General features: G+C 49.8%; 1 protein-coding gene across 2 annotated transcripts; it reads left to right on the top strand.

The window, feature by feature from the left end:
• Positions 1–489: 489 nt before the first annotated feature.
• On the top strand, positions 490–25,003 carry ALOX5AP (arachidonate 5-lipoxygenase activating protein). 2 transcript variants are annotated; one of them, XM_045797014.2, is made up of 5 exons: positions 490–619; positions 7,253–7,352; positions 13,976–14,046; positions 18,224–18,305; positions 24,534–25,003. In XM_045797014.2, the coding sequence occupies exons 1-5, from the start codon at positions 550–552 to the stop codon at positions 24,694–24,696; spliced, it is 486 nt and encodes a 161-aa protein (XP_045652970.1). In that variant the 5' UTR covers positions 490–549; the 3' UTR covers positions 24,697–25,003. The 2 variants fall into 2 exon arrangements, with proteins under 2 accessions (XP_045652970.1, XP_045652971.1); XM_045797015.2 differs by lacking the exon at positions 24,534–25,003 and adding an exon at positions 18,659–19,223.
• The last annotated feature ends 1,061 nt before the right edge of the window (positions 25,004–26,064 follow it).

Genomic DNA, 26,064 nt, shown 5'->3' with positions numbered 1-26,064 from the left:
TACAGGTCATCTGTATCCTCATTTCTGCTCCTTATCTAAATTCTTTAGTTTTACTTCTCTTGTTGCTTTTTTTTCCTCTGGAGAAATGGAGATGTCAGCTTGTCCCCCCTCCCCATTCATTCATTCATTCATTCATTCATTCACTCATTCAGCCCTTATTATGTGGCTGCCACTCTGGACCCTGCCATGTGTGAAGTTTTCCATTTTTTCCCCTGGGAATTCAAGAAAAGAAAGGCAGCTCTCAAAACCCAGATCTTTTTGGTGCTCTATAAATAAAACCCAAGTTTCATTTTTTCTTCCTTTCCTGCTTCTCTTCCAAGCTCTGCTTCCCCTGGCAGGTCACACATAGCCAGGGAGCTTTGGTGGCTAGTGAAAAAAAGAGAAAGAGAGAGAGAGAGAAAGAAGTCACTGTTTGTGCTGGGACCTTCGGAAATTCTAATGATGAAAGACAGAGTGCGGGCCCTCACTTCCCCTTTCTGCACCGCGCAGGCCTGGGTGCCCGCCACCACACTGGAGCCATCAGTCCTCCCCGGGGAGCCCGAAGCAAACATGGATCAAGAAGCCGTGGGCAACATTGTCCTGCTGGCCATCGTCACCCTCATCAGCGTGGTCCAGAACGGTAAGGGAGGGTCCTCACTTGGGGGGGGGGGCAAGTGTGGATTTTGTTTTCCAGTTGTTGGAAAGTCAGGCTGACACCCGTCTGTGTGTCTGTGTGCACTTTGGCCCACTTTTGCCTTCTTTTGTTATTTGTTTCTTTTTCTTTGAATGTAGCGAGCGTGTGCATTTTTGCATGCATTCGGGGTTTTCCTTCTCCTGGTATTCCTTTCACCTTAATGGTGGTGACTAACCATGTTTGCAGAGCCAGGGCAACAGCCTAGAGGCTTTATCCAAATCCTTACTGAAGTGTCTGCAATCAGCATTTTAACTATTAATTACTGTGGCCAGAGACCGGGTGGGAGGCAAAAAGCCTAGAAGTACATGTTTACTCAGACACTGGGCTTTTAGTAAGTGTGGCTGGGCTGACTTCAGTGCAACTGAGATTATCTGTCACCTGTAGGCTAAAAAAAAATGTGAATTGGGGAGGTGGGAGGGAAAAATCACCTTATCATTCTTTTATCTGATGTTGCTCTTTTTTTTTCCTTGTGGAAAAACAGGTTCTTTGTAATACTTCCTTTTATTTTCTAGCAATGTATAATTTTGAAGCATTTTTCCTATGCATTATATATTTACATAAACAGAGAGAGGAAGCGTTTTTCTTGCGTAGGGTCTGCATTTCCATTAACCTTGCTAGCACTTAAAAAACCAAGAAAGGGACCCAGACCTGAAAAAGACAAGACCGTGTAGAATTTTCTCTTTGCAGTTCTGAGTTAGGACTGCCACAGACTTTTTTATACATGTTTCCACTGGCTTTGTGTTTTGTAGTTTATTAAGTTAGAGGAAAAAGGGGAGGAATTATTAAGGGCAGCTGCTGTAACCTAATGGTCATCACTGCGTGTCCCCACACTGTCACACTTGGAAGTTTGAGTATTTAACCAGTTTGGGGTATCCTGTTATTTTCCCCCCAGCTTGAATGTGGACAGAGGCTGAGGATTCGCCTTCTGAACGCAGACTAGGCCTTCCCTGAGACCTCCCCACACCAGAGAGGCCCAACTTGGCTCCTCCGTGTATGTTTCCCACACGGAACAGCAGTTGGCAGCTTTTTGACCCAAACATTTTCATACTAAATCCACACCATCAAGTTACGGCTCAGAGAGAGAGCAAAGGGGTTGTTCAGGCTGCCATTCCTCAAGCCATTGTTATTCCACGCGGGGACCATGAGCTCCCTTGGTCTTGCACATCAGCCAGGGATTCATTTATTCAACCTGCATACACCTACCAGGACCGGCTGTGCTGGGCCCTGTCTTGGCTTTATTGGGGCTATCGCTATGGTGCGGGGCCCCCAGGAAAGGAAAAGATAGGGAGAAAAGATGGCCAAGCATGGTCAACAGGAAGCCTTCAAAGACCCTTCTGGGGTCTGTGGAGGCAGTTTTGCCTGGGTGGGTGGGCACTGCTTTTTCACCTCTGTGTAGGGTCTCCCCTCTGGCCCTTCCCCTTATAAGTAGCAATGTAGCTGACAATCTCAGTGGACCCGGGAGTCAGTGCCCCATCACCTGCCTGTGTGGATGGGGCTAAGCTCGCTGGAAGGTTGGCACTCACCCTGAGCTGCTCGCTCTTGGTTCAGAGCTGACTTGCGGGAGGCTGCAGGGTCTCCTATTGCGAGTACGGAGTCCCTTCATCTCTCCCAAGATGCAGAACCCAGCCTTGGTCTGTTGAGTGGGTCCTGGGCTCTCTCCCTAGTGGCAGAACAAACCCTGATCAGACTTGAAGGACAGTGAGGTTCCTAATTATTTTTGGCAATGAGATTAAGTCTTCTTCCTTGGTACAGTATGGAAGGAGAGATTATAGCTGGCCAAATGTCTGAGTCTTAACCCCTGCAATCTAAGGGCCATGACTTTTGACAAGCCATTGCAGATAGATAGTGACAGAGCACAGTGACCTCGCTAATAGAGGCCCAGCAACTGATGAGCAGGATGGAGGCTTCCTGCTGGGGAGATACAAGCATGGACCTGAGTGGAGCTCCCATTTTGGGCTGGAGACTTTTTCAGGCTGGGCAGACCCTCCATGGTGGCCACATCCTGTCCTCTGGCCTCCCCAGCCCCCTGTGAGCCGCTAGGGCAATGCGGGGCGTGGGGGGTGGGGGAAGAGTGACTTTGCACAGCCCTGGCGCACCCTTGCTTGGGGAAGGGACAACCGGCTGCTGTTTTGTAGCCATAGAAGCAGCCCAGCCGCACTCCCCTCTGAGCCAGAGACCTTAGACTGCCATGTGATGCTGAGACCACTGGGTGAGGCCTTTTATTTGTAACTGTGAACTGTGCCCATGGTGGGGAACAAGAAAAATTCCACTGACTTGGGAGAGAACATCTGTACTTGCTTGCACCATGAGTTTTCAGGTAAACACAAAGGTTCAAGTGCATGTCCAGAGCCTCTCTTTGCAATTCTAATTAACCGCAACCTTGCCACCATGGATCTTCCTTACAGAGTTCAGAAAATATGCAAAAACGGCTCCTTTCTCCTCCTGCCCTGCAAAATGCCATTTCAAACACTTCCTGTTAGTTTTAAGGAATATTTACATGTTGTTGCCAGGCACCGCATGCTTTGTCTTTGTCCCAGGACACAGAGGTCCCGTCCGCCTGTGTCCATGATGGTATCCAGGGTCTGTGCTCTCTGTACACTATGTGAACCTCATTTCCTGGGAAGAGGCCAGAGCCCAGCCCGCCTGGTGGAACTTCCTCCTCTGACTCTTAAACATTCTTTAGTCATCAAGATCTTTGAACCTGTGGCCCTCCTCCAGCTTGATCCAGCAAAACACAGATTTGGAAGCACAGAACGAGTTTAAACTACATCGTTCCAAGAAAGCTGGGCCAGAACCACCAAAGCCTGGTTTCCCAGGGAGTATAGATAGATGCATTCCCTATGAATAGCGTCCAGAGAGCCTCCAGCTTCTCATGCCAAGGTGCCGGCAGCGTTGACACTCAGCGAACCTGCAAAACACAGATTTGGGGAAAGTGATTTCCATAGGAAGCCAAACTTAATGAGATTGAGAGGAGAGGGTGAGCCGAGGGGAAGGGCACTGAGCCTCGTGCATGGAAGCCTGAATGGCAACAGCAGAGAAAAGATGTCCTCCAGCAGGAGAGCCATTCCCACAGCCCTTCTGGTTGTACGGAAAGGTGGTGGGAATTGACATCATCCTCTCTCCTCCACTCTCTTCTTACTGTGAAGCCAAGAAAGGGAAGACACGATGGCTCTGTGGACACGAGGGTTTGTGAGAATAGTGGTAAGGAGGGATATAAAGCTGGTAGTGAGCGTCTGTCTTCCCATGCCATTCCTGGTACTCCCATCCCAACACACACACTCATAATGAATCTCATGGGCACCATATTGGAAGACCTAACAACCCAACCTAGGGTTGGATGGGCTTTACAAACAGGACTCATGAAGTGCCCCATAGCAGAAATCTTATTTACACCATTCTCAGCAGCTCCTACCTGAACCCTCCCGCGCTAGAGAGCTCACGACCTACCGAGCTTGCCCTTCCCATCGTCAGGCGTATTGAGAGTTTGCTTTGTGTCAAGCACATTGCTTTGTGTTGGGAATAATACCTCACCGAATCCTTGCAGCCTGTGAAATAGACACTATTCTTATTCCTCTTTTACAGAGAAGCGTGTGGGGCTTGGAGAGGCTAGCCCGTTGGTTGAAAGTCCTAGAGCCAGTCGGGGTGAAACTGGGATTCGAATCGTTCCAAAAAGTAGATGCTTGCGCTATGTGTATTGCCTCAGATACATTTATTCAAAAGCACTCTCCTCAAGGAGTTCTCCTGCCCTATAACTTCCGGCCCCTGGTCCTGAGTCTATTCTCTGGAAAAGCTTGGACTATGCTTGCTCTTCTAGGCTTATGGAGTCGGTTGTACCATCCTGCCTTCAACGCATCATTTCTCAGGTCACTTGGTTTCCAGGGTCCCTTATCGTTGGGTTCCCCCCTCCCACCCATCTTGCCCTGTGCTCTCTAAGACGCAGATGATAGACGCTTGCTGTACAGGGAAACAGTTCCTGAGATCCAGACATCAGTTCTACGAAAATAGTCATGGGTGTGTTATTCTTTGAACACTTGTATCTCACTGCTGGCACCTATTAACTTTGTGCTTAACTAAAATCTCCAGATCTTTGTACGTGATCCTGAGAAAGTTAGTTGGCTTCTCTGACCCTCGGATTCCTCCACTGAGAAGTGGAGCTATGATAACTTCCATATGTGCTTCTTGGAGGTTCTGCACGGGGTACCCGAGGGCAAGGAGCCAGCAGGGCCCAGTGTGTGGTAGGCGCTCAGGAATGGCCTGCAGCCTTTTGTCTCCGTGTCTCTGGCTCTGGCGCTCTCTGGTTTGGCCTACCGTCAGCAGATAGCCCAGATAAGTGTGTTAATGGTCTCTGCACGCGAGGTTTCTGTGGCCCCGTGGAGGATAACGCGGGCGTGGGGTGTGAGTGGGCGGTGAGGAGTGGGCAAAGGAAGCCAGATTCTTTCCAGTTTAGCTCAGCAGGAGGAAGAGGTAGAGCTTGGTGGACTGAGGAAGGCTTGCTTCTGTTTTGTCTGATGGGTAGGAAAGATCCGAGTCTGTTTCTAGGGTCAAGAGAAGGAGGAAGAAATAGAGGGAAGGTTCAGGAAATGGCGAGAACACTGATGGAAGGCGTGGCAGAAATGGGCTCAAGGTCACAGGTAGAAGGCAGGCTTTGGAAAAGAGGAAGGGGTTGGTTTCTGTGAGCACGGAGAGGAAGAAGAAAGGCCGATGCCGTGAAGTACAGCCGAGGGGTGCCGCTGGTTGTGGAAATAACCTCTGACTTTCTTAATACCGTCTCTGCGACGTGTTCAGAGGCAAGGGCCATCCCGTTGGCTTCTAGAAAGACAATGGTCAGAATTTTCTACTGCATTTTGTGGTAAGAAGAGACATTCAGAAGAGACAGATGTGTACTTAAACCCCGCGTGGCTGATGTAAGCCCTGCGGTAAGCTTCAACGTGACAGTAATGGGGAAAAACCCATCCTCATCTGCCCCCCTGGATTTGAATCCCCAGCTGCACTGCTCCCCAGCGGAGTGACTCTGAGCAAGCCAGCCGACCTCCCCGAGTCACTGCGTCCTTCTCTACGAAGCGGGAACAGCACTGCCCACTTCGCGGCGTTGGCGCAAGGCCCGGTAAGGGAGTAGATGTCAGGCTGCCGGAGTGCCTGGAGGATGGCCCACGCCCCCTTCGTACAGCGGCCCTGCAGCTATGCTCCCGACAGGCACGTTGCTAGGCAGGACTGTACTTTTGCCCAAAAGAAAACCAGGACAGGCTTTTATTCATATATACGGTTGATAAGGCATCTGTTTGACATATTTTTGAGGAAGCTAATATGAAGCTGATGGAAAGGAATCCCACAGGACCCCTGATATTCTTGAAATAGGAGTAAAGGAATATAACAGGAGGGAGGTGAGGGAGAACTTCATTCCCCCACCCCCATTCAATCTATAGACAAACCCTCGGGATTCCGGCCCCTCGGCACCCCTCACACCCCACAGCCAGCACCCTAGTCGGCTCCCTCCTATCTTCCCCCTGTCGTGGGCCTGAGCCCTCTCGACACTCACCAAGCAGAAGACAGAGTGGCTCCCTGCCTCACACCATTCCTCAGCTTACACCTGTCAGGAACTCCTTGCTGCTCGTGAGATGGGAAACAGTTCTGATTTTCTTAACATGGCTCTCATCAAGGTCACGGTCACACTGCCAAATCCAGTAGGCACTTCTCCACTCTCCTCTTCTTCAGGCCTGGGCTCACTTACTGCTTTCTCACTCTGTCCACCCTGTGAGCACGTCACACGGCTCCTTACGCTGCTCTGGCTTCTCTTCTGTCCACGATCCGGCACACCGTATAATTTTAACGTTAGTGTCCTGTTCCCTGTGTACGGTCTGTCTCCTCTTCCACTCTTGCTGGAACACAAGCTCCCCAGGCCAAGGTTCTTTGTCTGTTTTGTTCTCGGATGCAAGCTAAGTGTCTGGCATGTGGCAAGTCACAAAGAAAAATGTCTTTCAAAGAACAAATCACCATCTACCTCTTTGGCCTCATTTGTAATTCTGCCGGTTTCCACTCCCTGCTCCCGATTTCCCCCATCATAGGCTGGACGTAGCAGACGGAAGACAGAGCCTGCGTCTGCACCTTTGCATATTCCATTCCACCTGAGCGGGGTGATCTCTTCTGTTGCCCCCTCCATCGCTTTAGCTAATTCCTACTCGTTCGGTAGATCTCATCGTAGATGTTGCTTCCCCTGTGATCCCAACACTGAATTAAGTTTCCTCTTGGAGCCTCGATGGCTTCATGTTCTCACTCAGTTTCATCCTAGCATGAATCACTAGAGTGCAATTTCTGCTCTAATTGTGTGTTTATTTCCTTCGACTGTAAGATCCTCGAAAGTGGGGGCTGTGTCTTGCTCACTGTCACTTCACCGTCACCAAGTGCTGTGATTTGTAGAGATAGCTGTTGAATGAATTTTGGGTAAATGACATTTGATGGAAGACATTTAGGGCTGTTTGGAGGGGACACAGAGGGAACATTTGACGTTCTAGTAAAATAATGGGACACCAGGCTCATGAACTTGCCCGTTATAAACCAGATCCAAACCTTTCTCTCTGCCAGGGTTCTTTGCCCACAAGGTGGAGCATGAAAGCAAGACACAGAATGGGCGGAGCTTCCAGAGAACGGGAACACTTGCCTTTGAGCGGGTCTACACTGCCAAGTGAGTCCAAACCCTGATATTGCAAACTAACAGAGTGGGGCCCTGGGCACGGGGGCCTCCCTACCAGAGTGAACACCACTGTCGAGGCTACCTGTCTGTCTGGGCCAACCTTCAGAGTGCCGGGGAGGCAGAGCTCCCAGGGAAGCTTGAACCTCACCTGGGCGGATGGGAATGGATTGTGGACAGCACTTCGTCTTAAGAAGTGCTCGTGTTTCAAGAAGGGAATTGGGGATATTGGGGGTGGGGGTGGTGAGACGTGTGATCGCCACAGCTCCCCCTTGCTCCAGAAACCTCTGAGCCAGTCATGGGGTCACAGTGTTACCGGTTTCCTGGGAATTAGAGCAGAAGTACTCCCATGAAAACCAGCCATTACTCATCTCTGGCTTGGGAAGCAGCAGGTGGGACCGGATGGCGGCGGCCTCCAGCTCACTGCACCTTGTGTCCTACTCGGTGGACATCTGGAGGTGTGGCAGGACCTTGCATAACGCCCGGTCTCTTTGAGCAACCGCAGCGAGAACAGCAAGAATGGGGGAACTGTGCAATTTCTCCCCCCACCCCATTGTTTACTTTTGAATAAAAAGGCTGCTTGAAAACACCTGACCGGCTCCGTGAAGGAGATGGGAGCTATTTGGGATGCAAATCTGAATGGATGTTATTCAAACACTCATTTTTTTCCTTTATGCAGAATGTATTTGAACAGCAGTTTCAGGCAGTGGCCTGTCTGCTTCTCTGTGCCTGTGACGAGGGGCCTGTCAGAAGGAAAGGCTGCAGCTATGAGCTGGCTAAGGAGCCGGCCTTCAGTCTTAACTCAGAGGTGACTCTGATGGCCCCCAGAGATCTGTCCAAAGGGGCAGTCATGGACACCCAAGGAAATTACAGGCGGATGTCCGGGTCCCCTCACCCTCTCTGGGCCCTTCGCCTTTTGGCCTCGGGGCTTCAGGCTGCTCCTGAGTGTTCGCAGTCCCTCCAAGACCTCCCCCTCCCTGAGGCCCTCGCCACCTGCTCTGGTCCCCCTTCCTCGGACTAAGCAGTCCTGTTCAGGGTCATTCCAGCAGTCGGATCTCAAGGAAATCCTCTGCTGAACTCCCTACAGGGAGATTTCTTTTTAACATTTGGGCCTCCAATGTATGAATTCTCAGACTCAATCGAAGAAGTTTGAAGATGTGGTTTAAGCCATTTTAGACATTTACGTTGAAAGGAGGGTAGGGAATGTATGTAGGGTACATCGGTGGCTTTGTGCCATTTGCAGGGGGACCTGTGAGGCACCCCTCAGATGCATCCATGTGCGAGAGGTGCAAAGAAGGAGTCTTCGATCAGGGGCCACACCAAAACCGCTCTGAAAACAACACAAAGGCAGCATTAATACTTTTCAGTTTGGAAAGAGAAGCTTCTTTCTGCTCAGATCACTGCATTATTCTTGGTTATGTTGTGTTCCCATAAACTCAGCTGGTCCATTCTGGGGCAGTTAGACAGGGCAGCTGGCCTGCAGTGGAATATTCCACCACACCTTGCGAGACGTCAAGTTTCCATTTTGCCAGCAACGAAGACGACATGGAGCAGGCCAAGCGGTTCAGTTTCTGCCATTTGCCCCAGGCGTGGGCTCGCTCTGTGCTCACACCTGGCCCCCCGGGCCAGCCCCCAGATTGCAGAAGTGCCCTTTGGTGGCGGTGGCACTGCGTCATTTGGAAGGGCGGTCTGGAAGTTCTGTAATGGTGTAGGGTTCCTGCTGGAAGAAGGGGCCAGAGGAGAGTGGTGGGACATTCTTGCTGCCCGGGGGGGTCTCCTTGGTGTGGTCGCTGCAGCCCAGCTCTCCAAACCCACGCGTCTGTACCTCTTGACCTCTGGGAAAGGAGAGCGAGAAGAATGAGGAGGAGAGGGAGCTGTGGGGAGGTAAGAACTCAGGGGGAGAAAAGGAGAATTTTCTGTTAGACGAAGGTTGCCCAGGCACTGCTGTGGTTCTGTTACTGAGACCACTTCCTCCCTGAGCCAGCTAACAACAAGCGGTCTGGTGCCTGCGGTGGCTGATAGAAGGGCGGAAAGATCAGGGCTGCAGGCTACTGCGCGCCGGCGAGACGGGCGGCACCCAGTCTGCTTGTGTCCGCCGGGAGGCTGTGTTGGTCCAGCGGTTTCTCCTCCAGTGGTAGCTTCCCCAGGGGCCTCCAAAAGCACCCAAGAGGGTGCAGGTTGAGCCATGCATTTGCAAAAAGAAAAGAACGCGTATTTAATCTTGGTAACTAAAAACTAAGAAATTAAGCTTTACTCATGTTTAATACACAGGTTGAAAGCAGAGTGTGTCTTAAACCTGCCACAGGGTTGTGTGATCAAATCTTCTGGTTGATGGGGTGTGAGATCATAAATGTTTCCAGACCACGGCTACCAAGAGAAACTAGCATAACAGGATAAATGACGCTGGTGGATTGAAAAGCCTGATGCTTATTTTTCAGCACAAAATATGACTGCTGATGGATCCAGATGGTTCCAGGTTTGGGGGCAGTTGATACACCGACCTTGCAGCGAGGTGTGGCCCATCAGCTCCAACCTGGCCTCGGTTAATGGTCTTTTCCATCACCCACTACCCACCAGGGCAGAACTGAGTCAGGGTTTAAGAGACAAAAAGAATCTTGACCTTGACTCTCCGTTCATGTGTATAAAACATAATTCAAAGCCCTGTTCCCAAATGAGGAGCACAGCTAGAACAAAGGTTGGTTTCTGGAGGACAAGCTCAGTTAACTGGCCAAAGATTCTTCCCCAGGAGTGCAGGTAAGCGCAGGTTGCAATGGAGAAATGTAAATTTCTGACGTGTGTTCCGTAGATTACAAGTTCGTGGGCTGATAACACAAGTCACAGAGAAGAAAAAGTTCTGGACAGAAAGACTTTTGAGAACTTTTAATGGACTGAGGAACATTATGATTCTTGGTTCTCCAAGAAAGGGAAATCTTTTTTTTAACTACAGATCCACACCCCCTCCTTTTTTTTCTTTTTGCAAAGCATATCAAGGGTTTAGTGTTTCACAAAATGCATTTTGGGAAACGCCACCCTAATGTCCTTTCTCCCCTGCACTTCTCAAAATCCACTTCACGCTCACTCCTCAGTGGGGTGGACTCGTACATAATTTGAAGGTAATAGATCTACATTAATCCTATTGGTTAGTAGTGATACTATTACTATTGTTAGTGATATTTACTTAAGTTAATCCAAACTAACAAAACACTGTGTAAGTACTTCTGTATCTGATTCCCAGAGGTAGAGAAAAACAAGAGGGAAAACACAAGTCCTTTTCTCCGTGAAAACATTGATAGTGTAATGCATCAGATGGAACGCGGCACAGCGAATTGTCGACCAACCTGGCAAGCACCTCCGAATTGGACCGCAAGAAGTGAGAGCCAAGACGGGTTTGTCAGTTTTGTCTTGCAGAAAAAAAATGGTACAAAACTCCCCACAAAAGAAAATTTGGAATAATGCTAATTTGTCAGCAGAAAAGACATTTCCACTGGGGATTTAAGAAGGAAGACTCTAGAACAGTAATAGCCACCATTTATTGAAAGCTTGTTATGAGTCAGACACGACTTTATCTCATTTTATTTTCACGAGCCAGGACGGTAATTACTGATGTCTCCACTCACCTCTTATAGATGAGGAAAACCAAGGCTCAGCGAGGCTAGGAAATGTACCCATGCTCACACAGCGGCTGACTAGACGTCTAGAGGCTTTGTGACCATAAAGACCATGTGAGCGTTCGCCAGGCTCCATCTCAAGAGACAGCCGTGTCATTGACCAAGGCTACTTGAATTCGGCCCAGCCGCGGCCCTCTGTCAAGGAGGGGCATCTTTCGTGGAGCTGTGGGGAGAAGACATGTCAGAGATCCTGGAGCAGAGAAGGACTGGCTTGAGCCAGAGCGAGGGGCAGGATTCTGGGTATATTCTGGAAAACCAGAGAAGGAGCCTGTTCTCTTAAAGTTGGGAGAATTTCATTTAACTCCAGACAGACCATTTTTATTGGGGACCAAGGTGACTTAAGACAATAGGAAGAATGATTGAATGACCAATTCAATGTCACATTACTATACCATTCTTTTGAATGAGCAAATTCCTTAGATAATTAAGAATTTTTTAAAAATTTTGCATCACCCAGACGAAACCAGTACTTAAAAACAAACAAAAACAGAAGCATGAGCATGAGAAGGAGCAGGGGAGATCTTGGTATTAATAAATTTTCAAACTGCGGGAGCATCAGGGATTAGGTACCATCAGACGTAGAACATTATTCAGTCAAGCAAGGGATGTCCTCCCACTTTTTCTTGAACTGGGAAATGGATCACATGCTGAGTCCCAAGGCTGTGGTTTTGTGCCTCTGACATGTAAGAATAGATAACGATGCTCGTGCTCCGTAGCTGTACATAGGACCTGTTTATTCACTCAGTACTTCACCCCAAATAATAAATTCGTTCTGCCTCCCGCCCTTCAGAGTTCCTACTGTATCCACTAGACACGGTGAACCCGCTGGGCACCTGGAAGGTCTGCAGAGCTCTGCCCTCTCCCCTGTGCCTGTAGCTCAGGATAGAGTACTGCTTCCTTACCTTTAATTTCATCGACTTCTCCAATAGAGGATATTTTGATCATCAGAGGCACATGAAGCTTCCTGTGGCCAGAGACACAGCCCGTCCTCTCTGAGTTCTCTGCAGTTGATGGACCAAGGGCTGGTCATTCCAGAGTTCTCAGGGTTACCAGTGAGGCCTGAGACGCTATCGGTCTGAACAAGAGTTCGTAGCTGATTTAGGAGGAAAAGCATGAGAACAGATCAAGAAGGATCCCGATGAAGGACACCAAGGAAGGAATTTGGATAAAAGGCTGAATACATTTTGCACACTGCATCTCTGCTTTCACCTGTACAGTTTGAATTACAGTAGACCAATGGTTTGCAAACGTGAGCATGTTTCAGAGTCACCTGGAGGGGCTTGTTAAAACAGGATCGCCAGGCCCCACCCCTGGAGGGCTTAATTCTGTGGGTCTGAGATGAGCATTAACATCCGCAGTTCTAGCAAGTTCCCAGGTGCCTCTGATGCTGCTGATCCAGGGACCACCTCATTACAGCATTAACTCTTAGAGTTTATGTGGATCTTAGAGTTGCTGTTAGTCTCTTAGTTTTTCAGGTAAGGAAACTAAGTCCAAAGTGATTGCTTTGCCATTGACAAACAGCTGCTGGATGTCAGGGCAGGGACCAAATCCTGGTCACGTGCCCTTTCCACTCTGTTGCTTTGCCCTCCCATCCTTTCATGCTTCCACGTCTTGTAAGGTCGTTTTTCTGTGGACGTGAATATTGGTTGTCCTGATCTAGACTCTACGGTTCTCAAGAGGACACTCGCTATTTATTTAGCGTAGTCAAAGAGGTAACAGATCTGGTTTTAGAGTTGGACTGCCCAGGATGCAAATCCTGGCTTTGCTACTCCGTCGCTCGGTGTTGCCGAGCAGGAATACTCAGCTTCTCCAAGCCTCAGTTTCTCGTGTGAAAATGAGAGTAGCTGCGGGAGGCTGAATCAAAGGCTCCCAAACACGTTCACACCCCAACCCTGGGAGCCCAAGAATATGTTCTATTACATGGCGAGAAGGAATTAAGGTTGCTAACCAGCTGACCTTGAAATCAAGACAGTATTCTGGATTATCTGGGTAGACCCCGATGTAATCACAAGGGTTCTTTAAATGTGGCAGGAGGCAGAAAAGTCGGTGTCAGGAAGACTTGAACAGTTCGTCGCTGCCTTTGAGATTGGCAGGGGGCCACAAGCGAAGGCATGCAGACGATCCCTAGAAGCTGAGAAAGGCAAGGAAGCGGGTTCTTGGCTGGCGTCTCCAGCAGGATTGCAGCTGTGCGGACACACCTTGATTGCACCCAGCGAGACCCATTTTGGACTTCTGACCTTCACGCGATTTGTGTTGTTCGAAGCCACTGAGTTGGTTCCAGCAGCCATAGAAAACGTGTGTAGTCACCCCTGCACCTTCTCGGGACCTCAGTGAGTTTACAGGAGACCAAGGGTGTAAGACACCAGCACGATGGCTGGTGTGAGCCTGGAGCCCCTCCACAGGACTGAACCCTGCACGCTGCGATCACGCTACCAGCAAGAGACCTTTCTGAGCATCAGCTTTTCTGAGTCGACTGTGGTTTCTGTAATGCTTGAAGCTCACCTTTCACTCCCCAGCCCAGCCTGTGGGTCTGAGCTGACTTGTGCAGCAGACAAAGGTTTCCTGAGTTGGGCTACCCTCCCCCTCATCCTGACAGCTGCCACAACCCTGCTGTCTGTGTTGCTCACTTTTCAATTCCAAGAAGTACTTTGGCACAGCCAGGGGCAGGAACCCTGCCAAAATGAATCCATCAAGAAACCAAGTCTCCTATTGGCTTCGCCGAGGAAGTGAATGGATTCTTAACGTGTGTTTGCTTTGTACCACTGCTTATTTCTGATGGGGCAGCCGTGTCTTATTGGTAGATGTAAGTGGAATTATGAATGGAGTTTGTGCCTTACGCGTGATGGTGATTATCAATTTGGGGTTTCAGGTGATTTTCAGACTATGCTGCAGTAACATGTTTTCTGACTGATTTTTCTTCTCCTAATTATTATTACTTCTATTCTACAGCCAGAACTGCGTAGACGCGTACCCTACTTTCCTTGTTGTGCTCTGGAGTGCGGGGCTTCTCTGCAGCCAAGGTAACTCGGGCTTATCTTTGTGTGTTCTCTTTCTGAAACGTGCGTCTTGAGGGGGTTCAAGTGCAGGCTTTTTGTTGAAAAGACTTTGCTTGACCTCCAGCTCGGCTCTGTGAAGCCCCAGAGAGGTGAGAACCCCCGGGAGGTCGTGTTTCAGGCGTGCTCTGGGCCCGGGTGGAGCGGGTGCGATAATGCATTGCTAATGCTTGCTCCCCGGTGGCTGGTTGAGAGCTGCGGCACTGACAAGGGTGGTTTAAGGCTAAATGTGACTCAGAATCCTTAAGCAGTGTTCGCTCTGATACAAGGGCATTATAAATGAGAGCGCCTGAGGGATCTATTCTGGGCCCGCTGTCACTTGGTGCTGAGGCTAATAAGCTCCCAGTGTGGCGGTCCTACGTTGGGCGGGTGTCTGCAGAGCCACGGGCTGGATTCCAGGTCTCCAGCCTTCTCCCGGGTTATCAGCAGCCCACAGCCCCGACCTCAGCAGGCTGACTCCCAGAGTCGATTTAAAATGAAATGGAAACCAGAGTCCTGTGTGTTGGTTCCCTTTGGAGCTTGGCATGGTGCCTGGTGGAGGCTTGGCATGACTTGGCCGGCTTCCATGCCGTGGCCCCGCAGGGTGCGTACCTAAGAAAAGGCCACTGGTGTCCTCCGAGGGGCTAAGTAATCCTCAGCATCTTCTCCTACCTCATAGAGGAGGTAGAGGGGTATTATCTCCCTCTGGTATCTTTGAGGACACTTTGGTTCAGGGAGATAAGGTAACTTGTTCGAAGTTTCTCAGCAGGTGAACACAGAGCCAGGATGAGAGCCCAGGTCTTTCTGGGCTAAATCCTGGATTTTTCACGAGTATCTTTCTGCATTATTCATGGATCTGCTGCATATCCATTGAACAACTACTATGCGGCAAGCCCCGCGCTTGGAAACACGGTGATAAATAAAGAGATGGCAGCGAGCACACAACGCTTGGTGAGATGAACCACAGGGAAGACACGAATGGATAGATTATTGCCGAGAGTGAGAAGTTCCAGAAAGGAAAAGAATCAGGTGCAGTGACAGGGAACAGAGGTGAGGGATGGCCGCAGAAACTCCTTCAGGGACACCATGTGGCCTCCTTCTGTGCTCCATAAGGCTGTCATTACTCACTATTTATTTACCACTATCTATCCTGAGTGAAATGAGAAACACGTCTGGCATAACTTGAAAAATCAAGTCAAACTATGCTTATATGAGGAGTTATGATTCCTTTTATGTCTTAGATGATACTTGATAGAGATGAATCTCGAGTTGTTCTAGCTAGATAAATACACAGGGAGTGGGAAGGTGGGTTGGAGCCCTGGAAACCACGCATTTCAGCCAAAACAAATGTTGGCATCGTTAGGGGACCAAAGCGTCCGTAAACCCTCTTTGATCATCGTCATTCCTTATGACTATAGTAAATTACTGAATTTTTTTAGTCAAAAGGAACGTCAGCGATCATTCTAGCCCAGATCCTTCACTTTACAGGAACAGGAGCCCAAGTCCCAGAAGGACAAGCGGTTTGCCCAAACCTCAGAATTTTCGAGTCCAGATTCGAACCCACTGTGCCCCTCCTGCTGTTCCGAGCAGCCTGGGTGCACGAGGCACACACCGTTCTCTGCAGGAGGGGCAGTGAGCACAGCCGTTTTCCACCCCTGACTCCGTCAGCTCTTGTTCAGTTTAGCTGCCCATTGAGAGAGAGACGGGCGGTAAGTTAGAGCGGAGCCGTCCAGCTGGGACAAACCAGGAAAGACTTCGTCCGGGGCAGACTGTGAACGGTGACAGTTCTGTGACCTTCAGGTAATAGCGTGAACCTCACAAGCAGTGTCTTTTGTGCTTTGGTTTTCTTACCTGGCACGTGACACTAGGATTTGGGGAGGCAAGGCGGAGTGCGTCAGTGTCCCCATTTGTAAAGCAGGAATAATCGAGTTCCCGGGATGATTAAGCGAGAGAGTGGGCATAAAGCCCCTGACATAAATCAGCTAGAACCTCACCCAACTGCCAATGCCTGACTGTTTAGGACCCACAGAAATGGCCATTTCATCCAGTCTGGCCTAACAACAGAAGCCCAGTAGATGTTATCATGGATGGGGCTGGCGGTCGCAATACAGTTTTGAAATTATACAAACCTGGTTTCAAATTCCACCTTGTTAAAAAATAAAATTCAACCAAGTGACTCTGAAGATCTAACTGGCTTTATCAAAGGATTCATGAATCTGGCAGCATCCCGCCTCACAAGCAGAGGGGAGCTCCCAGGGGTTGCACAAAATGGAAGGTTTTTATAGGAAGGAGGGCGGGGCAAGAAAGTCGATAGCAAAAGAAAAGGATGGTTCCAGGCAAGGTTTCTTTCCCGTAGGGGGAAGGAGGAGTGGGGGTTTTATCTTGCAGATTACCTCATCTTCCTTTGAAGGAAGGAGAGGGCCCACGTGGCCTATTACTTCATTGGCTCCCATCAGAACATTCCTGACTGCAGGTTAAGACCACATTTCTGGGGGAAGTTGAAATGGCAGTTAGATTAGGGATTAAGCCCTGGTTTGGGGCCTTGGCCTAAGTGAGGCCATTTTGGGCCTGTGGTTTTCTTTTTCACAACCTTTTCCTTGGCTCTCCTGACTTTTATAAGTTCATTTGACAAATAATTTTTGAGAGCCAGTGTGTGCCAGGCACTATGGCAAGCACAGAGGGGATGGCTGGCCAGAGATGGCTGTCCGCGTGGGTCTTTTGGTCTGGTAAGTGACTCTGGGCAAACTGACTTCCTTGAGCCTCAATTTCCTCATCTGCCAAATGGGGACAGTAATGTGCTCTTCAGCAGGCGGCTGGGAGGGTTGGAGACCCAAGTACCCAAAGTGCCTGGGGCAGTGCCTGACATATAAGAAGTGCTCTGTCAACGCAATTATCGGCTTTGGAACAACGCCGGAAGCCTTCGGAGTGCTTTTATTTTTATTTTATTTTATTTTTTAAAAAAGATTTTATTTATTTATTCGACAGGATAGAGACAGCCAGCGAGAGAGGGAACACAAGCAGGGGGAGTGGGAGAGGAAGAAGCAGGCTCCTAGCGGAGGAGCCTGATGTGGGGCTCGATCCCATAACGCCGGGATCACGCCCTGAGCCGAAGGCAGACGCTTAACCGCTGTGCCACCCAGGCGCCCCCAGAGTGCTTTTATACCCCAGCACCTCTTTCACCCCCACGATTATTCCTGGTAGGTAGGAAAGCCACAGTCAGCCCTTTGTCCAGATGCAGGATGAGTGAAGTATTAGCTCCTGATCATAATAGTTCTCGTGGGGTTGGGTTTTCTAACTCTCAGCTCCAAGGTTCGGGACTCCTGCTGCTCACGGCTGTTACTCACAGGGCAAGAAGGCAAAAGGAGTCTTCCTCCCTAGAGATCCACCCCCCAAAGATTTATTATTTATTTGAGAGAGAGAGAGGGAGAGAGAGAGCAAGTGCACGCAAGCGGGGGAGGGGCAGAGGGAGAGAGAGCATCTCAGGCAAACTCCCTCCTGAACTTGGAGCCCAACACGGGGCTCAATCTCACAATCCGATATCACGACCTGAGCCAAAATCAAGAGTCGGGTGCTCAATGGACTGCGCCCCCCTGGCGCAGTCCTTTTCTTTTGCCCCTCCCTAGAGATCTTTTCTGAATCAGCAGCAATTGTTCAGAAAAGGTTGAGCATTGAACTGCCTGGAGGCCCAGAGGGGAAGGGTATGTTTTTAAGAAAGCCAGCCTAGAGCTGGGCTTGGGGTTCAGGTCTGGCTCCCCCAGCCTCTGCGCTGGACCACACCCACCTACCCACCCACCCACCCCCACACACACCCCCTGACAATCTTACACAAGCTCCTTGACCATTCGAGCCCCAGTTGTCACATCCGGAATAGAAAAGATGATACTGGTCACGTGGGAGGGATTCAAATTAGATGACAGGCAGGAAAACACTTGGTAAACTCTACCGTGAGGCCAATGGAAAGTAACAGTACTATCATCAAACATCTAGGTTTCTGCCAGCCCTAGGCTTTTTTCTGAAGTTCCATCAGCCCCGACTGCCTGAACCTGAGGCCTCTGCTAGATTTGCAGCCAACATTAGTTGCACAGTGACCGCGTTAGTATTGTGTTAACTTGGCATGTTCTGGCATCTGTGAAACTCACACGGGCATCTCCTTTTCTCCGTTTAGTTCCCGCTGCCTTTGCCGGACTGATGTACTTGCTCGTGAGGCAGAAGTACTTCGTGGGCTACCTAGGGGAGAGGACTCAGAGGTAGGCCAAGGGGACTGTTTGAGAACCAGGGTGCGAGTCGTGCTTTTTGAACAAGAACGGCGATCGCTCCCAACCACATTCTGCCTAAGATTGAAGCCTCTGGGGGCTCACTTGGGGCTGGAGGGGGAAGGCTCACTAGTATCCCTCATCCTTTACCCCCTGAACTTTGTGGGCTCTGCAAATGCAGCTGGGGGACTTGACTCGTGTGCCCCGTAACCAACTCCTCCACATGGCGTTGGGCTCACAAAGGATGCTTTAATGCCACGTGCTGCACATTCTTGCAACCCCACACCCTCTACTCCCACCCTTTGGAGTCTGGGCCTTGAATGACTTTCTGTGTCTGGCTTCTCAAGGTCTCCGGTGAGTGAAACATTTTATTGTTTGCCTAAAGAAACGAGAGCTAACGCTTGCACCTTGTGCTAAGTTCTCTTGAGTAACCGACCTTCCAGGGACCAGCAGGAAGAATGTTGCCAAAACAGGCTGCCCTCACAGGCAAAGGATGGAGTCTGAAGAGCGTCCCCGTCGCATCGCTTATAGATGCCGCCAGACGGAGAGCTGCAGACGGCAGTGATGTACTTTCCCGGCTTGGGAAGTCGGGATGTTCATAAAATAAATGAGGATACTTACAGAAGAAACGTTCGAGTTCTAGTCTGCCATCAGTTCCTTAGAATTCCTAATGTACCAGGAGGGCTCCAGGAGCCAGGCTTGTTCTCTCCAGTTCTGGGAGGTTCCTGCCCCTGCACGGACGCCAGCCTTCCCCCCCATTTCTCTCCCTTGTCTGGTTTCCCATCCCTCTCTCTCTCACAATAGCACCCTTCTCTCGTGGCTAATGGGCTCTCCGCTCAGAGAGCATCCTTCCGCGGTGACAAAGGCTCTGACGTCCCGCGAGGTCGGCCGGTGAAAGCACTAACATCTGGGGACCTTGGGAGCCTGTGAAGCTAAATGGCTGGGGGGGGGAGGTGGGTGCTGGTGAGGGGGGCTTGATGGTGAGCGGCATCTGGGAGGGCGACTCCCCTTCCAGCCATTCCTTCCAGTGCTCGTCTCTTCTTCATGCCTCTCTAGTGGCGTTCGTATTTATCCTCGAAAACCACAATTCCATTATGTCTCTTATCCTTATCAGCACTGTCATAAATGACGTTCTTTACCCTCTTCCATCCTGGAAAACCTCTATTCTGCCTTTCCCCAGGAGAGCACCTGTTGTCAAGAGGTGGAGGGGAGGTGGACTGTCTATCAGTGAAATCGGGGGGTTCTGCTCTCTTGGGCTGCCTCCCTGGGCCTCCCTGTCTTCCTCCCCAAAGTCTCAGGGGGTTGGCCCAGGCACTGTTCTCTTCGTCTGTCACCACTTGCCTGAGATCTTAAAGTTGTTTTAATTCTAAGACAGTCTGTGCAGCATGACAAAACGTGCTCATTTACCCACAGGCCCTTTTCATTTTCAAGGTAATCACTGCTAGGGAACGAACCGAGGTGGCAAAAATAATAAGATAGAGACTTAAAAATCTTAAAACTATTCGATTTCCCCAGACCTCGTAGAAATGTAATTGGCCTAACCTCTTAAATCCTGGCCTGGCGTCCCCCAGGAGAGGCAGGCAAGAAGCCCCTGTACCCCTGTCTGTGCTGTGTTGGAGTCTTCTCACCTCTCCTGCGTCCACAGCCTTCATTACTAATCCATCATGGTGCTCTTCCCTGCTGAGACCAAACACGGACTCACAGTACTTCCGAATACAGGGTTCTGAGCTATTGCCATCAACAGAAGTGCAACCTACGAGATGAAATGTCTAATCCTAATCCAGACCAAAATATAGCTGGAGGTGGGGATACGCCTGGGGGCCTCTGTGGCTGGGTCCAAGAGGATTTTCAATTCTGCCTTCTAGAAACTATGTGCTAATACCCTTCCACTGTGGATCCCACTGTGGATGTCCACCGCTGTCCCTGGACCATGTCACACTTGGACTCGCAGATGCTTTCGTGGCCCCATGTCTTTGGGATCTGCTTATTTCTTGGGCTTACCAACAGAGGAAGATACTGCTCAGGGAGACCCTTCCAGGAATTTCTCCCTTGGGCTCTCAGTTCTTTGGCTCCTCTGCAGAAGTTGCTTTGGCCCCAAACCACATCAGAAGTTCTAGTGTCCTTTTTGGTCCAGTGGGGAGGCATGACATTCCTTGATGTATCTCCCCTTTGGGGATTTTGTAGCCCCCTCTTTTGTCCCCCCTAGAAGTGAATGGCTCTTATCCTACTCCCCGACCCCTTTCTCCCTGTCTTGATTAGGTAGTTTGTAGCATCTCTACATGCCATTAAGAATGAATTTTAGTTTCTTCCCCTTTCATTCTAAGCTACTATCTGGCCCAAACTCAGCGGTGATTGGCATTATAAGACTACTTGCCTTTTATCATCTTCCTTCCTGGCTGACACTGGGCTGCCCTCTCTTCCCTTCTCAGAGCCTGTTCCCTGTTGGAACTCCTACTAAATTCCCCTCTGCAATTTAAGTTCTCAACCCAGGGGTGGACAGGCAAAGATTGGCAACTCTTGAGACCAATGAACTCAGGTTAACCAACTCTACCTTCCCCTGGTTGCTCACTCACTCCTCATTCACTCCCCATCCATGGAGTCCAAAAATACTTACTGACCACCTGCCCCCAGCGAGGTACTGAGTCAGTTGCTGAGATGACAATAAACATGACAGAGCCCTCGCCCTCAAGGAGGCCTGGGGGCTGCTAGAGTCAGGGGCCGGGCCCAAAATACTAAACCTATAGAAATAATTATGGGCACAGTTTTCAAAAGTCCTGGTGTCTCTTAGTCATTTTCCCTTTAGGGTCAGCATTTTAGAATCTCTCCCCACCCCCTCCTCAAATGTGGACCATTGGGTTACTTCATCAGAGTTAGACTCCGGGGGTGAGTCTAGGGGTATCAAGGCTGGTGTTTCTAAAGTGAAACCTACCAACCCATGACACCAGAATTGCCTGGGGTGCTTGTTAAAAATACAGATTCCTGGGCCCCACCCTGAAGTTATGGAATTGGAATCTCTGGAGTGGGAGTCCGGGGAACACGCATTTTCACAACTTCTACACACACTTCGGGAATCACTGAAGGCTGTTCATGCCTCTTTTCTAAGAGCGATTCATTTGACACAAATGTCCGGAGGGCCTGAGTTACTGGAGATCTGTGGGTGAACAAAGGAACACTGTCTTGCTGTCATGGGCCTTACAGTTTTATTCCCTTTAGAAGTTACCAGGTTTAAAGCGGTATTTCTTTATTGAAAAGAACAGAATTTGGAAGCCAGAAGGGACCATAAAGTTCTCTTTTCCTCCCCACAGTTTGCATATATTTTGTGTGTGAGGCAGGGAGGGTCAGCAACTTGCCCAAGGCCACATGACAGAGAGCTGGGCCGGGGCTTAGGTGCCTTGATGCCTGGGCTCACCTGTCTCCCATCACAGTGAGATGTGTGACTTCCTCTTCCTCCAAGTTGTAGGCACATCTGAGAGGAAATTGTTTGTCATAAGGCCTCCTTGATGTCTTCCTGTAGGTTTCATGTTGTGTGTGTGTGTGTGTCGGAAGAGGGGGTACATTTGTTTCAAAACTAGCCACAAAATCCTAGTCTCAGAAGCCCAAAGGAGCCCTGAGGAAGGCAGAAGGAACAGGACTGTGGCCTCACACAGACAGGTTTGAATTCCCACTCTGCCTCTTCTTGGCTGTGTGACCTCAGTTTTCCCACCTGGAAAATAGGTTAACAACGCTGCAGTGTCGGTCCGGGGACTCAGTGAAGCCACAGATATAATTCGCCTGCTCCCTCAAGCGCTTTCATTTAATTCTGACCTTTCCGGCCCCATTTAGAGAGAACTATGGAACAACTTCTAGAAACAATGAAAGACATGCCTTGAGTTTCAGCGTGCAATTAGGCAGCACGTGGCCGGCTCTTCCTTCTGCACTCTCCGTGGCTGCGCCGGAGCCTGGGGCAGGTCCTTCCAGGCCCACCTCCCAGGGTCATAGCGCATCTCCAAGCCTGACAGACGGAAAGAGGAAGCTGATGAAGTGCCGCTCTGGGGACCTGCTTCACCCTTAGCCGAGCCGGCGATGGGCAAGGCTGAGCTCCGGCCTCCCACGCCCCTCACACGGCCTGGGAGGAGTGAAGGCACCACACAGCCGTCTCCTTGGGGCGATCTGCCTCATCGGGGCCTTTGAAAAATGCTGCCCGAAGTCAAGCACTGCACAATTTCAGCAGCAGGCACTGCCATTTCATCCCTCACCACAGATTTATCTCGAGCACGTTCTGAAACAGCTTTGCAAATCACTTTTTCTTGTTTCTGTAATGAGCATATGGTGGCCTCATTCATGTGATAAATCTGAGCCACCACAATATTTGACTTTTCACAATTTAATTTCTCTGAGCCCTCTGTTCTCCGGCTAAAAAATATCCCTTACTTAGACGCTGTGACTTCCTTATTGGCATTAGCAGGTAACTGTGTGTATTTGTCTGCCGGGGACACTATAATTGAGTACCACAGACGAGGAGGGGGGCTCAGACAACAGAAATGGATTGTCTCACTGTTCTGGAGGTTAGAAATCTGAGATCAGGGTGTTGGCTGCCTTGTTTTCTCCTGAGGCCTCTCTCCTTGGCTCGTAGATGGCCGTCTTTGCCCTGTGTCCCCACATGGTCTTCCGTCTGTGTGTGTCTGTGTCCAGACCTTCTCTTCTTGTAAGGACACCGGTCATATTGAGTCAGGGTCCCCCTGGGTGATCACATTTTACCTCAGTTGCCTCTGTAGAGACTCTGTTTCTAAATGCAGTCATGTCCTGAGGTGTTGGGGCGAGGACTTCAACATACGGATTTGGTGGGGAGACACAATTCACCCCATAATGTTCCCTTTAGGAGCCAAGTATTTTTCCCCAATAAAGAGATAGAACGTCTCACGTCACGAGCATGACAGTCAACAAGAAACCAAGGAGAGAAGACTAGAGCTGGCCAAGGAGCAAGGGTAGGGGCGGCTAGCAGTGCTGCTCAAACTTTAACGGCCTGGGGGTCACGGAGGGGCTTGTCAAACGCAGATTCCCATTCAGTAAACCCAGGGAGGGTGAGACACTGCCTGGCTAACGAGCTCCCAGCAGATGCTGCTGGTCTGTGGACCACACGTTGAGTAGCAGGGACATAGTCCACCGTGGAATGGTTTTCAGACTCTTGGCGTAGAAAAGTTAGGAGTTACAGTGTGAACCTTTGGGGTCCATTTCCAAAAGATACAATTTCTCATGTCGAACCTGTGGCTGCCAAATCCTGCTCTCTCCTGATTATGTCAAAACCCGGGCTCAGCAGCTTCGACTCACCTGTTTCGCTGAGCTGGCTGCTTGGGTTGAGAGGTCTTGATTGCCAGAGGGTGCCCTCGCCGGGGTCGTTACTAACAGCCATAACGAGCCACGTGGCCGGACTTCCCGGACATGCTAGTGCGGTACAGATGGGTCCAGCCCCAGCGGTCACGGAGGAGTGTGCGGAGGGAAGCCGGGGCAGCCGCGGCGCACAATTAGGCGGTCACATATCCCTGGGGAAATGCCTCCTGACCCCAGCTGGCTGATTTGCCTAAGCAGGTCAGGATAGAGCCTTCCAGAGAGGAATATGAATGCACTAAAAACATCTCTCCTCCCTCCATTCTCTTAACATGTAAGAGCCTGATTCCATTGCAAGGGGCCCAGTTCTTGTTAGCGGGAACATGAGGTAATCCCAAGCAGCCTCAGGACCAGAGACTGAACTCTTAGACGCCAAAGAACCTTATAGATTCCACCAGGCTTATTGGCTCATTGAAACCAGCACCCCTCTCATGGAGGTACTTAGGTCCCACATTAGCTCCAGCTGCCAGCACGGTTTTCGAGGCACTCCTGGAGCGGAACAGCCACAGAAGGGGTCTGACAAGTCGATGGGGTTCCGAACCCTGTTGTCAGAACGCCCGGTGACGGGCCGACAGATCCCACCACCTTCACGCCGTCAGGGAAATCGGGAGAGCGCAGAGAAGCTGCCCAGCAGAGCCCTAACCATGATGGGGTTTGGGCTCTAGGCTCTTTTGACTTGGTTTTGAAATATATTGAGTGTTGAGTAACAGCGGAGACACTCCCATTCTTCGTAGGAAGTGGAGCATTCCTGAGTAAAAGGAATTCTAATTCAAACCCCATGTATCTCAAAGTTGATAACATTTTTTTGTTAAGTTGGTTGTCATTTTGCTGCTTCTAACAGTTTTCCTTCTCTTCCAGCACGCCAGGCTACATATTTGGGAAACGAATCATACTGTTCCTGTTCCTCATGTCCCTTGCTGGTATATTCAACTATTACCTCATCTTCTTTTTTGGAAGTGACTTCGAAAACTACATAAAGGCAGTAAGCACCACCATCTCCCCTCTGCTTCTCATCCCCTGACTGTCCGCTGAACGCGGGGTCGGTGCTCAGTCTCATCGATACTGAGAGTCGTCATAACTCAACCCCTGCAAAGATGTCGCTCCTCTTCAGACAGCTGTAAATCTAATGGCCGTCTGGGCTCCACAGCTCGAGTTAACCGTGCTTTCCCTGGAAGAAACTCACTTTGTGTCCGCCCCACCCCTTGGAATGGCAGCGGCCCCGTATCTCTCTTACTCAGACCCATTCTGTGTGTTTCTTGACTTAATCCCGCTCTCTGAGATGTTTCGTGACCTCATTGACGTGTCCCTAAAATAAAATGCGAGACATGTGTGAGGCTGCTGGGTGAGTCTTTTGTGGGTTTACTGCTGCATTTGAACAACTAATCTCTTTTCCTTGACCTCCATGATGATCATAGAAAGGACACTGTCCTTACACACATGCGCCTGGAAAGGCATTCACCAAAACGTCAACTCTGGCGATCTCGAGGTGAAGAGATTTGGGGGTGAGTTTTACTCTGTGGCTTATATATTCATGTATTATTTGAAGTTTCTTAATGAGCAACTAAATATCACTCCAGAAAGAACCAGAAGAGACACAACTGAAGCCTGGCCTTTTCCAGGAAGCCTTTCCTATCTCCAGGTTGGCCTCGTGTTGCCCTCTTGACCTTCCACGGCACCCTCTGCACATCTCCACCGCAGCAAATCCGTAGTGCAATGTAAAGGTGATTACGAGCTTGTGTCACCCTTCCCCACTAAATCATTAGCTCTTGAATATCCCTGATGTCCCATTTATTTTGCTTTTCCTGTGCCAAGCTGGGAGACTGTCACATAGCAGACATCCTGCCTCAAGCTATTTTAGAACTCAAACAGACGTCCTGTAGAGTGCTATATTGTAGAGGATAGTGGGGGTGAGTTTTATGAGATTAAGCTGCGTTTTCTTGAAAGAAAAATTGTGGAGAAATGCAAAAAATAAATAAATAAATAAAAAACAACCCCAAAAGACAAAAAAAAAAAAAAAAAAAAACCAACCCCATGCTTTCCTTCCTATAGACAGACTTCCTTAAGAATCCTTTGTTGAGGGGCGCCTGGGTGGCTCAGTCGTTAAGCATCTGCCTTCAGCTCGGGCTGTGATCCCAGGGTCCTGGGATCGAGCCCCACGTCGGGCTCCCTGCTACGCTGGGAGTCTGCTTCTTCCTCTCCCACTCCCCCTGCTTGTGTTCCCTCTCTCGCTGGCTGGCTGTCTCTCTGTGTCAAATAAATAAATAAAATCTTAAAAAAAAAAAAGAATCTTTTGTTGACTTCCTTAAGAATCCTCCACATGCCCCGTGAGGATTAGGTTGGTATCTCCATGTGCTAACACCGTGTTAGCACCCGTCATATCATTTCAGTT

The sequence above is a fragment of the Ursus americanus genome, chromosome 10, assembly GCF_024610735.1.
Source record: "Ursus americanus isolate L20-20 chromosome 10, mUrsAme1.1.p, whole genome shotgun sequence".
NCBI lineage: Eukaryota > Metazoa > Chordata > Mammalia > Carnivora > Ursidae > Ursus > Ursus americanus.
Note: the sequence above shows the minus strand (reverse complement) of the source record. Positions and strands in the feature narration are given on the sequence as shown.

Excerpts from the sequence above, each read along its gene's own strand:
- ALOX5AP (XM_045797014.2), top strand. The coding sequence starts at position 550 with ATGGATCAAGAAGCCGTGGGCAACATTGTCCTGCTGGCCATCGTCACC. Across the intron at positions 620-7,252 it reads CATCAGCGTGGTCCAGAACG|GGTTCTTTGCCCACAAGGTG; the intron begins GTAAGGGAGGGT and ends TCTCTCTGCCAG. Across the intron at positions 18,306-24,533 it reads CTAGGGGAGAGGACTCAGAG|CACGCCAGGCTACATATTTG; the intron begins GTAGGCCAAGGG and ends CTTCTCTTCCAG.